Source organism: Pezoporus wallicus, unplaced genomic scaffold (genome assembly GCF_028554395.1).
Source record: "Pezoporus wallicus isolate ANWC-B61680 ecotype Strahan unplaced genomic scaffold, APGP_CSIRO_Pwel_v1 contig_6658, whole genome shotgun sequence".
NCBI lineage: Eukaryota > Metazoa > Chordata > Aves > Psittaciformes > Psittacidae > Pezoporus > Pezoporus wallicus.
This window is the reverse complement of record NW_026642312.1, coordinates 7,350,659-7,363,146: the sequence shown is the minus strand read 5'-3', so window position 1 is coordinate 7,363,146 and position 12,488 is coordinate 7,350,659. Positions and strand designations below refer to the sequence as shown.

General features: G+C 38.3%; 1 protein-coding gene across 12 annotated transcripts in view; it reads left to right on the top strand.

Annotated features, from left to right (window-relative positions):
- Positions 1–12,488, top strand: part of COBL (cordon-bleu WH2 repeat protein) — a 164,026-nt gene that overhangs the window by 43,513 nt on the left and 108,025 nt on the right. For 11 of the 12 annotated variants that reach the window (XM_057428765.1, XM_057428766.1, XM_057428768.1 and 8 more), the window contains exon 2: positions 6,369–6,575. In XM_057428765.1, the coding sequence (XP_057284748.1) occupies positions 6,376–6,575 (200 nt within the window). In that variant the 5' untranslated portion in view covers positions 6,369–6,375. Of the gene's footprint in view, positions 1–2,562; positions 2,667–6,368; positions 6,576–12,488 lie in introns of those variants that run through there. The other variant, XM_057428764.1, reaches the window with a different exon arrangement.

The window sequence follows — 12,488 nt, the reverse complement described above, 5'->3', positions numbered from 1 at the left end:
TATGATTAATAGATGTGAAAGCATTTGTAGGCTGTAATACTGTTCTTTGATCAGTTAAAGCTCACTCAACATATAGCTCTATCCTTGCTTTCACTCTGAGGGTTCTCGAAAGGAGCAGTGAAGTGCAGGTAATCAAGTGTTCATGCTTATGACTTCTGGCCCTAAAAATTGACTGTATCATGAAACTGATACGTGAAATACTTTGTACTGGATCTTGAGGGAATGTCTCAGTGACTGGAAGGAGGATTAAACTTTTATTGGAAGATAATGTACTTTTAACCTAAAGTGTAGTTCATGTATAAAAAATAAGTGTATTTGGGGATACCAGCCATAGGCTAGTAAGTCATTTGGCATTCCTGCCAGAGGATGAGCTCTTGATAGTTCAGCCACTTAGTGTCACTGCTGGAGTCTGTAGTCCCAGGCGGATAGAAACCAATTTTCTCTTGTTTGGCACCTGTGCAATGATTCACAAGCAGTGGAGCAGCCAGGTCTCTGCCATATGTTGGGACACATCTCAGCTTCTCATGAAATGGGTCACATCTGGGGAGAGATCCATGGTAGCAAAATTTATAACAATGAGCTTACTCGCCTTTACTTTTGAGACTGGGAAACTGCGGCACAATGTTTTTTCATGATTGGTTGGTTAGGTTTGTGAAAGGTGTGAAATTAGAGGTACAATGTTAAGGACTACTTCCGTTACACTGTATCATCTCACCTTGACTTATTTATTTTTCTCTGATTTTACCCTTGGGCAAGCATGGTCATGTACTTCCACCCCTGCTTCCTCTTCTGCAGATGCTTTCATTCAGTTTGCCTCTGGTCTTTTATATTTTCCCTTCTGGCATTAAACCTGATTTTAAAATACATAAAGCTGTAGGGTTTCTCATCAGTAGAATCAGATAGAAGATTAAAATATAATTAACTTTCATTTCTTTGCCAAAAACAAATTATTTTTTCCTGTCTATTTTGGGTGACTTTAGCACACCCACAAGGGAATCATTTCATCATGTCTGTCAGTGTGATCCTGCTTTAGAAATGGAATGATCTTTTAAAAGTAATATGAAATTCAAATAAATATTACAAAAGAGAAAAGTGTGAAATAATTATATGTACTGTAGTACCCAGGAACTCCAATAAAGACTGCTTAAATAAAACAGTATTATTTAAAAAAAAAAAGTAGTGTAAGGAACCGTAACTATTCCCTGAGCCATATCCACGTGGGAGTAATCCAGTTCATTAGACCTTGGTGTCTGCTGAAGATTTCAGCTGTTTAGAAAGTGCCGTACTTGTGTAATATTATAAATGTTATGAAATCTTGTAAAATAATACTGGAAAGAAGTTATTATAAGAGTAATATATTTTAGACCTGTACTTTAACTTCTGTGTATGAGACAATTAAAGGCTGAATCAGCTCCTGCCTCTTCAGTAGTTACAGACACTGTTGTGGTGCTCTCCTAGTTTCTCTTCTCCATCTCTGTCGGATTTCTTTAACTTTTGTTTTCCATTTTCAAAAGTCCTGAGATAGTTTTACATTGGTGCTAATAATCTGTTTGTATTTCCTTTACATTTGTGTTGCGTTGTACTTTTTGTGAGCTGCTGCGTCTAGAAGCTAGAGGGATTTTACTTGCGAAGAGGAAACTTGGCTTACTATAACGCGGGTGTCTTTTTTCTCAGCCTGTGATCTGAGTTTGCTTTGACATAAGCAATGAAGAGTTAAATGTTCTCTGAAGGTATCTGCTTTGAAGGCTGGATTGCTAGGCAAGAGTGACTTCTGGAGTGCTGTGTGTGTCCTCATGGTTTGGAGTTCAAGGTGTGCCTCAGGGCTGGGTTTCTAGCTGTGCAGTGCAAGTCGCCAGAGAGGGAGAGTGAAGGTACTCATCTCCTTTTTTTTTTTCCTTAAACAGCAATGTGCATGGATTTCCACTCAAAAGACTACAGGAGTGTGACCACCTGAAAGCTGAAAATGTTTACTCCCTCTTTTCCACCCAAGGGACATGCTGTGCTTAGCACTGAGCACTTCATGTTGTTTTATGCCTTCTAATTACAAGATGGGACATATACAGATTTCACAGAGTAGCCCTCTGTAACTGTTCCAGGCTTGTGCATTGCATTGACAAGACTGCAGATTGACTTGACTGAGTTGGAGGTCTTGTGCTAGTTGTTAGCTATATCAGAAATTAATTTTGCCTGTAATTCTGGTGTGTTGAAGGGTGGTTGCTTTTCTGGTTTGGATTAGTCTGGGGCTTTTTTGTTCTTGCTTGGAGCTTTTACCAAATTCCTGGTGATATCCATGGGATGAAGTCTGACCTGTACCTGTAAAGCTGCCTTTGCTTTACAGCTAGGGCAGAGAGGATTCCAGATTTTCTTGAGCATGGTGTGTGTGTGTGTGCATGTTAGACCTTATGAGAATAAAGACAATCTCTGCATAGCATTCCCATGGGGTGGAAGTCCCAGGACCAATTCTGTTTGAAAGAGGGATCACGTTTTTGCAGGATGGGATTGTAAAGTCCAGGTTGCATCCTATTACTTGGTAGTTATATATTAATAAAGTGTAGGTCCAAAGGGCTTGTGTTACTTTGCCTAGAAGTTCTTCATCTGGCGAAACTTTTCTTCATCTCTGTTGCATTTCTTCTATGTGCTGTGCTACAGAAACACTGGTCTTATTAGTCAGTTGGCTTATTTTTCCTTTTCCATTTTGAGAATCTTGATGCTGTTTCTGGGACTAGTGCTGGTAGGTTATTTATGTATTCTGCCTAATTATTTCCTGGCTATTTGCATGTTTTTCAGCTTACGGTAAAGTGAGATGAACTATTTCAAGCCTCAGTAAAAAGCACTGTACATTTGTGTATTAGAATCAGCTGATTGCTTTTACTGTGTTTTCCTTATCCTGGGTTGAAGCATTCATGTAACCATGATTGCATCATATGTTTGAAGTGTTCTTGCTTGTAACTTCATCCACAGACTAATAGCAGATAGGGGTCTTAACAAATACCTTAGGACTGAGCACAGGGAAAGATGTTTGTGGAGGAAAAATTTTTGTTGAGCTGAATTTACTTCAAATTTAACTTGTACTGAAGAATGGTGTGCAACTTTTTAATAGTGTGTTTTGTTTATAGAGTTGAAAGTACCCATGCTTAAACAGGCTTTTAAATCACACACTTTCTCTGTGCATTTTAGGGGGGGGACAAAAAGGCTTTTCTTACTGAGTGCTCTTTTATTGTCGTATATGATCACTGTGACAGAGAAATAATTCCTTTTCTTACTCACATTCAATAATATTAACAGGCTTCTCAGCACCTTCTGACTGCAGTTGCTAGAGCCTGTCAAAAGGCAGCTGCTCATGCAGTTCCAAGGTAGTTAGAGCTGTGGGTTTAAGTGTACGCCGTGTGGAGCTAGTTTCCGAGATGGTTCAGAAAGTTGGCTAGCAAATGCAAAACTGCGCCATGTATCACTCTACAAATGTGAACTTTAAAGGGATCTGCTTCCACTGAAATAGTTTGAGATATGTCATTTGGAAAATGTTGAAAACCAGTCATTTAAAGCAGTCATAGTGTTTCAAGGGAGCATGTAGTTTCTATTGTGGAAAAGTTCATATGAGGTCACCTGAAGCTAGGTTAGAAACACTGCAGTGGGAATGTTTTCCCTTTTCTTTTCTCTGATGTCTCTGAAAGAAATGGACCTGCGCTGTCCTTTCTGCGCAGAAGAAAAGGAAAACTGTAGTATCTGAAAGACCCTGACCATGTAGTGCCAAAAAGAATATGCATTGTTACAGATCTTACTGAAGTAAAGTGAGCATCACTGGTCAGTGTGTAGCTGATGCTTTTGATGGAATGATGCCTGATTTCCTGACACACACTGCCCTCCCTAGCCCTAAGCAGTGTTGCACAAGGTCTGTAACTGCAGATTTGGCTGTAAAGAGTACATAAAAAGTGGCCAGATAAAAATTGCACTTCTGTTTCAGAGCTATAAATTGGTATTAAGGTGTCTGGCCTTGTTTGCCTGTTCCTTCAGAAAACCAGGTGCAGCTTTACGTTGATAGGGAACAAGCACTGTAGCATAATCACAGTTTACTTTCAGGTCCTTCATCCCGCTCAAAAATCATTCATCATTTCTCCCCTGAAGTTTGAAATCTCTTCAGTTTCAGCTGCTTTCAGTTTCGTTCGTTTTATTACCATTGCTTTATTTCTTCTATCTCTGTTCACTGTGAGATCTGAAATTTACAAGTCCAGGTAAACCATAATTAAAGACCCCCTAGTTCTGCCAAGCTCAGGACACTTGGCTGCTTCTTTTCTTCCCACTGTCTTTTGTACTTCGGGAGGAGCACTGTATAGGAATTGTCCCCTCCCACAATATAGGACAAGCTTTAAAAAACAAAAGAAGAAAAGCTTGTTTTAAGAAACAAGTTGTTGTGAATCTCTGTGGCTGCTTATGTGCAGTTTCTGTTACGGAGAGCAAGAATTACATCATTTGTAAATTGATCTGAAGTCCTTAAATATTGGACTGCATGAGTAAAACTACTCTGGCACGATCTAGATTTATGCAAAGCTCCCATGCCTCTCCCCACCTGCTTACAAATAACAACTGTAGGCATATGTAAAGGGCTCTTGAGCAGAAGGTGAAGCTGAACATACAAGATCAAGATGGACTTACAAAAAAGCAAGGTAGCTTGACAAACAGTAAAGGCTTGAACTTTTTATCACCACTTCCAGGGGGAGCTGCAAGTTAGTGACTGATGACTGTGTGACTCATTGGGTGTATACAGGATAAAAAGTGAATGTTCAGGGAAAATTTCCCATGGAAGAGAGATTGCTGTAAATGTGGAATGTGGAGGTAACTCTCCCTGTGTATTTGTAGAGGAATGCCATTTCATATGCACTCATGAAATGAAAGAAAGTATCTGCATCACTGCTAATTTTGCACTGTCCTGCTGGGATCTCACTGAAAAATGCATTTTCAGGGCAGTGTAGTGATTTTGTGCAAGTAGAGACATGGCATAGAAATTGTTGGTTGCAAATGCTGATTAAAAAGTGTGGGGGGTTTGGTTTGTTTCTCTCTGTGTGTGTGTGTGATGTAGCTCTTACTTTTTTTGTTTTATTTTTTTCTCTTCCAGAAGCTTATATTGGTAATCCAAACTGTGTGTTAGTCTGTTTGTCTGTGAGAGTAGAGATTATCTCTAATTAAAGAAGTGCTCGTTTGGTATTAATTCTGTTCAGATTTTAATTTTTATTTTTTTCTCCCTGAACACAGTTTCACTCTTGATTGATTCAGCCATTAAGCTTTGCAGGGTATTAAGCATAGAGTGTTTTCTCTGTACTCCTCTCTTCTGGACCTCTTTTTGTGTTGTTTGCACTTTGAAAATGATGTGCAGAATCAGTCTATTCTCTTCCTGCACCCTAGAATCAGGCAGATTTAAAAATGCAGGCAGTAAGCCTGGGTAATAATTTCTCAGTAAATATTTTACTGCTTTTTCCATCTGTTACACTAAAATCTGACTTAAACTAGGCATAAATCTAGTCAGAAGAGGTCACTGGGATATTAATCATCAGAATTAATCCTCTTCAGACATGTGCTTGGTATAAGGCCAGCTATTCAGAAGTTTAACAGTACACATATGGCGCTTATCTCTCTGGCTGCTTGCCAGTGAAGTAAACTTTGAGTTTGTGGTGTTTATGTAGCTCCGTAAAGTACACTGCTTGTTTGGTGCAAGTTATGCAGTTTTTCTGTGTTGCACATAGCCTACTACTGGAGAATGAGTTCTCTTCAGGGTGCTTTCAAAAAGCTATAGTCTCTTAGTATTAGTTGCATGGTAAGGAATGATTCCATTCACGTTTGACCTTTCCCTGCTGCTTCCCTATGAAGTATGATGAGCCAGATTTAATACTACTTAGAGCAGAGGAAGAGATGATACTTCACGTAGAGTAATACTGTGGAACCCAAATATAACTGAATGAAACTTCACCCTGCTTCCACTCCTGCTGCTCTGACTTGGAGGAAACATTCATGTACATAAATACAACTCTTTCTTGAGTCAGGTCTGGACTGGACCCAGCTTTTCTGTTAATCTCTTCAGAGGAGTATGCTTTGTACTCAACAGAATAATGATTATTTCATATCCTAATTATGGAACTGATTCATCCCCTGGGGCATGGAAAACAAACAGTAGGAGTGAGTGCATCATTAAAAAATTAGCGTATTTTTAGAGAAGAGGCAAAATGCAACTCCATTGAAAAGTTTCATTGTAAAGAAAAGTGGCTTGGATTAGAGAAGCTTTTTTAAACAACCTGAGATTATGGCTGAAAGAGCATTTTTTTATATATATACTTTGCTCACAGGAAGTGATTAATTATCTTCTTGCTTTATTTCTCAAGGAGAAGAATGAAAGCTCGTGCTCCTCCTCCACCAAGTCAACCTTCTGCTGCAAGTAGAATTCAGCGCGAGCACAAGTCACCCACAGAGACAGCTTTGATTTCTGATCAGAACCTTGTGAGCGTGAAGGAGAACATGATAAACAGATCGGTGGACTTGACAGTCATTTTACCCAGCGGGGTGGAGCAGAGGAGCACAGTACAAGGAAGGTAAGGCTTTGATTAGTTCTCACTTTCTGGAGCCCTCTGTTCCCAGTGCTGTACTTCCTGATACTAAAGTCTCCCGTTCTGAGTTGATGGGAGTTTCTCTGCCATGCTTCTCTCTGCATTATAGGCAGCTTTTGTACCAAAGTCTCCTGAGGGCTATGTATAAAGGACCCTTCCTACTGGAGCAGGAAGGATTTAGCAGTGATTTTGTCATCTCTTCCCAATGTATCACCCTCAATACGTGTATGGATCTGTCTTTTCCATGTAGTGTCACTAGGCTAGTGTTAAGTTGTATCACATCTCGTAATACAGAGTGGGTTTGGTGCAGTGAAAGTAGGTGCTGCTGGCAAACAGAATTCCTGACAGAATGCCTGTCTGGAGTCATGCCGAGAAGCAAGTTCAGAAGATGAATGATTCATTGCATTCAGAGCTCCTGCCTTCACAAATACATTGCAGTTGTGTAGACAGCAAGGCATCTGCTGTTATTTAGGAAGCCTTTTCTGTATAAAAGTGTATTGTTTTTTTTCCACAGGAAGGCAGGTTCTCATTGTCACAGGGTACAATCAAGGGCAAACTATACTGGAAAGACAGTTTTGAGTTAATTTTCTTCACCATGGGAGCTCTTCTTTCTCATTCTCTCTGTAAGAACTGTTTTGAAAGAGGAAGACTTACTTCAAGAAAGAATTTGGAAGTGTTCTAAAAATATATTCAATACTATGATGAAACCGTAGCAAACAGAGGTATGGTCAAGACACTGTACAAAGGGATAATACCATGTTAGGAGAATATGTAGATGACTGTTGATAAATCAGGGTCTGTGCTTATTTTACATTTGGGTTTTGCAGTAGTTTGTCTGCATTCCTGTGAAATTACTCTTGTTGGTCTGATATATTAGTCTGTTTTGATGGTTTGTCATCTAATGTGTATTGATGGCTGAGGAAGATGCATATAGCAGAGTGCAGTGTCTGGTACTTAATTCTTCACCCTACTTTTCTTGTAAGAATTGGTGTTTGCTTAGAGACTCTTAGTAGACTAGTGCAACTTGTGTGAGTCAGCCCCAAAACCAGAGTGATGTTAAAAGTTTTAAGGAGAGCAGTGCTTATCAGAGCTCTCAGATTATGCATTTAGTGATTGAGCTTTTATGGGGAGAGTTGGACTAATAAGTGAAAGAAGAGAAAAAGCCTAGAAAGTAGAACAGGACATGAAATGCACTGGCTATTGGGTCCCAAGGAAAGGTAGTGCTATACTGGCAAATACAGGTCGCCTGGGAGCTAACGAGAGGCTAATCTTCATGCAGCATTTTGTATACTGAGATACATAATTGCCATATAGTTAGAAAATATTTTCTTTTATCTGAGAAAAAAAAACCCAAACACTCCCAAGACTACAAGAGTGGTGTTCTGATGTGACCTTTTAAAGAAGCTACAGGAGCAGAGAACAAATGGAAAATCCCAAGAAACACGCTGTCTCTCACAGGTGTTTTTTATTCTTGCCATTGCTAGCTATCACATACATGGAGACTGAGTAATTTATTTGAGTTTTTGGTTTGTGGACTAAAACCTGTAAGAAACGTCAAAAATTAAACCTTAGGCATTTCTCTGGCATTATTTGTATGGTCTATGTTAAACGCTCTAAGCAACCAAAACATTCTCTTGGTTGTTTTGTGAAGGTGCCCACTTCTTTCCATTGCATGACAGGTCTAGGCCCTGGATTTATTAAGTTCCTGCTTGTGCTAACTGATTATCACCAGTGCCTAACCCAGGTAGTAGGTATTCTCCCCCAGTGCTGTCTTGAGCACTTGGAATGGAAAGTTAGTGACAAATATCAGGCACTAATAGTCACCTGTGGGAAATGGAAGACTGTGGAAACTGAGCAGGGAAGTAGGTCATCCCAACAAGTTATGAAATAAGGGTACCCTGTATTGAGCCCTATATTACAATTGTATCAGACGGTGAACAGACCTCATGTGTGCTGCTATTCTTTCTAACCGCTGCAACACGAAATTCTGTACATGAACACTGGTTCATGTTTTTAGAGATGTGGAATACAACCCAAAAAAAATAAATAGTGAAATGCATCTGAAATATTTAGGGGATGATCTGTCTTAAGTGTCCAGGTTTGGGTGAAAGTCCAGGCATTCTCATCTTTTTGCACTGTTTTGACATGGCAAGCTGGATACCTACAAAGTACAATGATAAGCAGAGGTAAGCATTTAATGATGAAGATACTAGATTAAAACAAAGAAGTGTTTAGTTTAGTTTGAAGCAAGTTTGTGAGCTAGTGCAGGTAATAAACTCTTTTCCATGTTCATTCATTTTATCTATGGTGATATCATGGAAGGACATTTCAGACAAATTCTGCCATTGTTTATAGTGCTGTAAATCTTGAGTATTTTCATACCCATAATAAAAAGTGAATTCTGCAAAATCTGTTCTCGAGTACCCAGGGTAAATAGCTTCTCTGTTGCAGAAAAAATTGTAAAACCTTGCCCTGGGCATCATCATAATGAAAAACAATTCTGTAATTCCAGGAATTCAGTTCATAGACGTACACTAGAGGATGTTTGCAAATAACTACTGTAGTTAATTAGTATCATTTAAGGTTATTACAAATGAACCAAGTTAAAAGTCAAAAAATTTATCTTTCAATTTGTTTATTGTACGTAAGCAAAGCAGCATGTTGTTAGTCTTACTTTGCTTTTTATAAAGTTCCTATAAATATCAGCAACAGGGTAGAAAATTGTCATTAAATTTCCTTGAAAGATAGTTCAAGAAAACAAGAAAATGTGTGCTGTTTAAAGGTATTTTATAGTAATCTGGAATTTTAAAGTAGATTTATTTATAAAAGTTAATTCAAGCTGACAGTCTCTCTTTTAAGAGTTTATTGTCATCCTGTAACAGTTTATTCCAGATTTTGGAAATACATAGTACAGCTCGGTATTTACTGTATACGTTGCTGATTGTGTAGGAAGACTTCTTACCTTTCCGTGAAGTGCCTGCTGTGCTTTGGAGCATGAGAAGATAATAATGACTATTTTCTGTTTTTAAATGAAGATAGTGAAAACATAAAGACCTCAGGTCAGCCCCTTTACACTACTGTTTCTTTTCCAATCACTTGTCACTTTAAATTGCTAATATATGTTTGGCATTGACCTAAATAAAGATTCTTTCTTCCAGTTGGAGATTGTTTTTTAATGGAGATTTGTAGCATGAAAATTGAAGGTAAGAGGAAAGTCAGTGTCATTTGATAGAGTACAACTTATCCTACACATTTATTTCCTAGATGTACAAGGCTGTATTCTAAAATAGATCTCTCTGTGTGATCTAAGGAGATCAGGCCAAGCCACACTCAAAACAACTCAGTTGCTTTCTGCCTCTTAAACTGTAGCTGTCTTTTCTCAACAGGACGCAAGCGGTCTGATGTGCTCAAACTTCATCGTGGCTTCAGCCTGATAAATGTTGCTGACAAAGTAGTTATTCTTTACTGTCCAGAATTGGTGTTAAATGTCAAACAGCTTAGTAAAGTATATGAGAACAGAAAGTACTCTCCTTTGCTAAAAATAGTTGTCTGAATCTTAAATTGGGTTCATCCTTCAGTTTTATTGCTGTGCTGTAGTATTTGCATAGCAGTCATTGTTGTTTGGTGTCTGTCACAGTGTTTGGTTTCTCCAGCCAAAATTTCAGCAACATTTTATGAAAGTAAGAAAGTAATGTGTTTCTGAGTAGTTGGAGAGGCAGGAGGCATTTACCTTCCTCATTTTGGCTTTAGAGTTAATACTTTATGATCAGACCTGCCTGAATTTTTAAAAATAATTATATACAAATAAATATAAAAAAATTAAAAATACCAGGTCTCAAAAGAAGGTTAAAATAAAGTGCAGATATGTCTGGAATAGGATAGAAGCAAATGAAGGAATGACTCTTTGCATCTTACAAGAACTATATTCAGCCCAAGGTTAGAAAGAAAAGTTGGTCTGGATCAGTAGATGGCTAAGTACCATTCTCTTGCTGAGTTTAGTGGCTTCTATGTGTGGCATATACATAGAGTTACTTAAAATGAAACTTCTATTTAAAATCAAACTGTACTGTATTACAGTTTAGAAGGAAGATTTTTCAAGTTGATGAAATTGAAATATGATATAATTTTGTTCCAAGGACTTGCAAGGTCCTTGTTGCAAGATCCTTGTTGCAAGGACAAAATCCTCTGTCTCCCTCCTTTCTCTTCCCTTCTTCCCCACCCCCAAATTTTTTTCTATCCTTTTGAAGTTTTGAGGAAACTATTTTCCCAAATTTACATTTTGGGAAGAGCATGCTATTCACTTTGAAGTTGTTTCAAAAACTTCAGAGATACTGCTTAGTTTGTACTCCTAAATGATACAGGCGAAGCCTGGGGATGCTTCTCATGGAGCAGTTGCATGTTGTGAGCAGCATGGCTCAGGATGGGATCTTGAAGACTTCCTTAAGTGTTACATTTAAAACACACCTGCTGTGTTATCAGCAGTAAGATGAAACTTCAAATTTGGTTGGATTTTTGAATTGTTCATCGTCTGGAAAAAGATTGTTTAACATGGGTGATTGTCTGCAGCTTACTTTCTCAGGTGGCTGGTGTGGATTCTAATCTTGCAGTTGTACTGTTGCCTCTGAGCATACTTCATCGTTTCAGTGGAAGGTGCATGGAATCAAACTGTTATTTTGATGAACTATATTTAGAAAAAAGTGCTGATCTTTTTTAAAGAAGTGTTTTTAATAAAGTAGTTTGCATGAGGCAAGATAACTGTCCAAATTTGCATGAATTATCACAATATTATGCATTACAGAAATATATTAGCATTCCACTTTAAATAGAAATGTCTAGCACATAAAACACCGTGTATTGCGGTTCTGTCTGGTTATTTGCTTTTGTCTGAAACAATAGTAATAAGGCTGGGGGAAAAAACACATGCAAATTTTAGTTTAAACGAAATATGTCTGTAAACAGACGAGCTAAGATTTATATCAGGCGGACTGACACTTTTTTAAATGCTGACTGCTGCACAGCTGAATGAATATTCATGTAAATACTGGTGTAGGTGGGGTTCTTCTGTAGTTTGGACTTAGAAAGTGTAAATGTTTCTTTTGGTTTGTGATGTGTTACATGAATTGAACATGGTTATGAAATGCAGACATTTGCAACTTGAGAACAGTGCCAAAGAAGTTATCACGAAGTGACCTGGTACAGTTTCAATTTAGATACTACATGTTTCTATTTAGATGCTTTCTACGTTAGCAGTTACCACAGTGCTTCTGTTTTTCTGAAGACTCCTATACATATTAATGACATCTGTTTTCCTTGTTTGATCTTCAGTCATCATCTTCTCACTGTGTTCTTGTTTTTTTCAATGTGATCACCTATTTCAGAATTTCCACCCTTTGCACTTTTTCAGCTCACACTGTGTAACTCAGTTAAACTTGAAATAGGTTACTGTAAAGAAGATCCTTTCATGAGCGGGAAGAGCTGTCACCTACATACGTTTTAGGCTTTCAGCTGTTAATAAGGGACTTCTTTTGTTTTCCATTCATGTCATCTTTGCCATTAGCTCTCCAGGGTTCTTCACCAACTTACTGAGCACTTGTTGGCCAGCAACATATACACAGAAGAAGATGGGTGGCAGCAGTTTCTCAGATGCCAATAGCTTGCAGTTGAGGGGCAGTTCTTGAGCTACAGATGTAATGATACTGGTTTATGAAACCAAAACATTTCAGAAAAAAAACCCTCCAGATTTATTAAACCTGTTTTCTCTGATCCTGGATGGAATTTTAGGAAGGAAGATTGAAAAAAATGAAACCCTTCAGTACCTTGGTAGAAGAGAATTTCTGAGGTGTGTAAGAACATGGTTCATATCTGCTATGTCAGGCAGCATCAATCTTCAGTGAATGT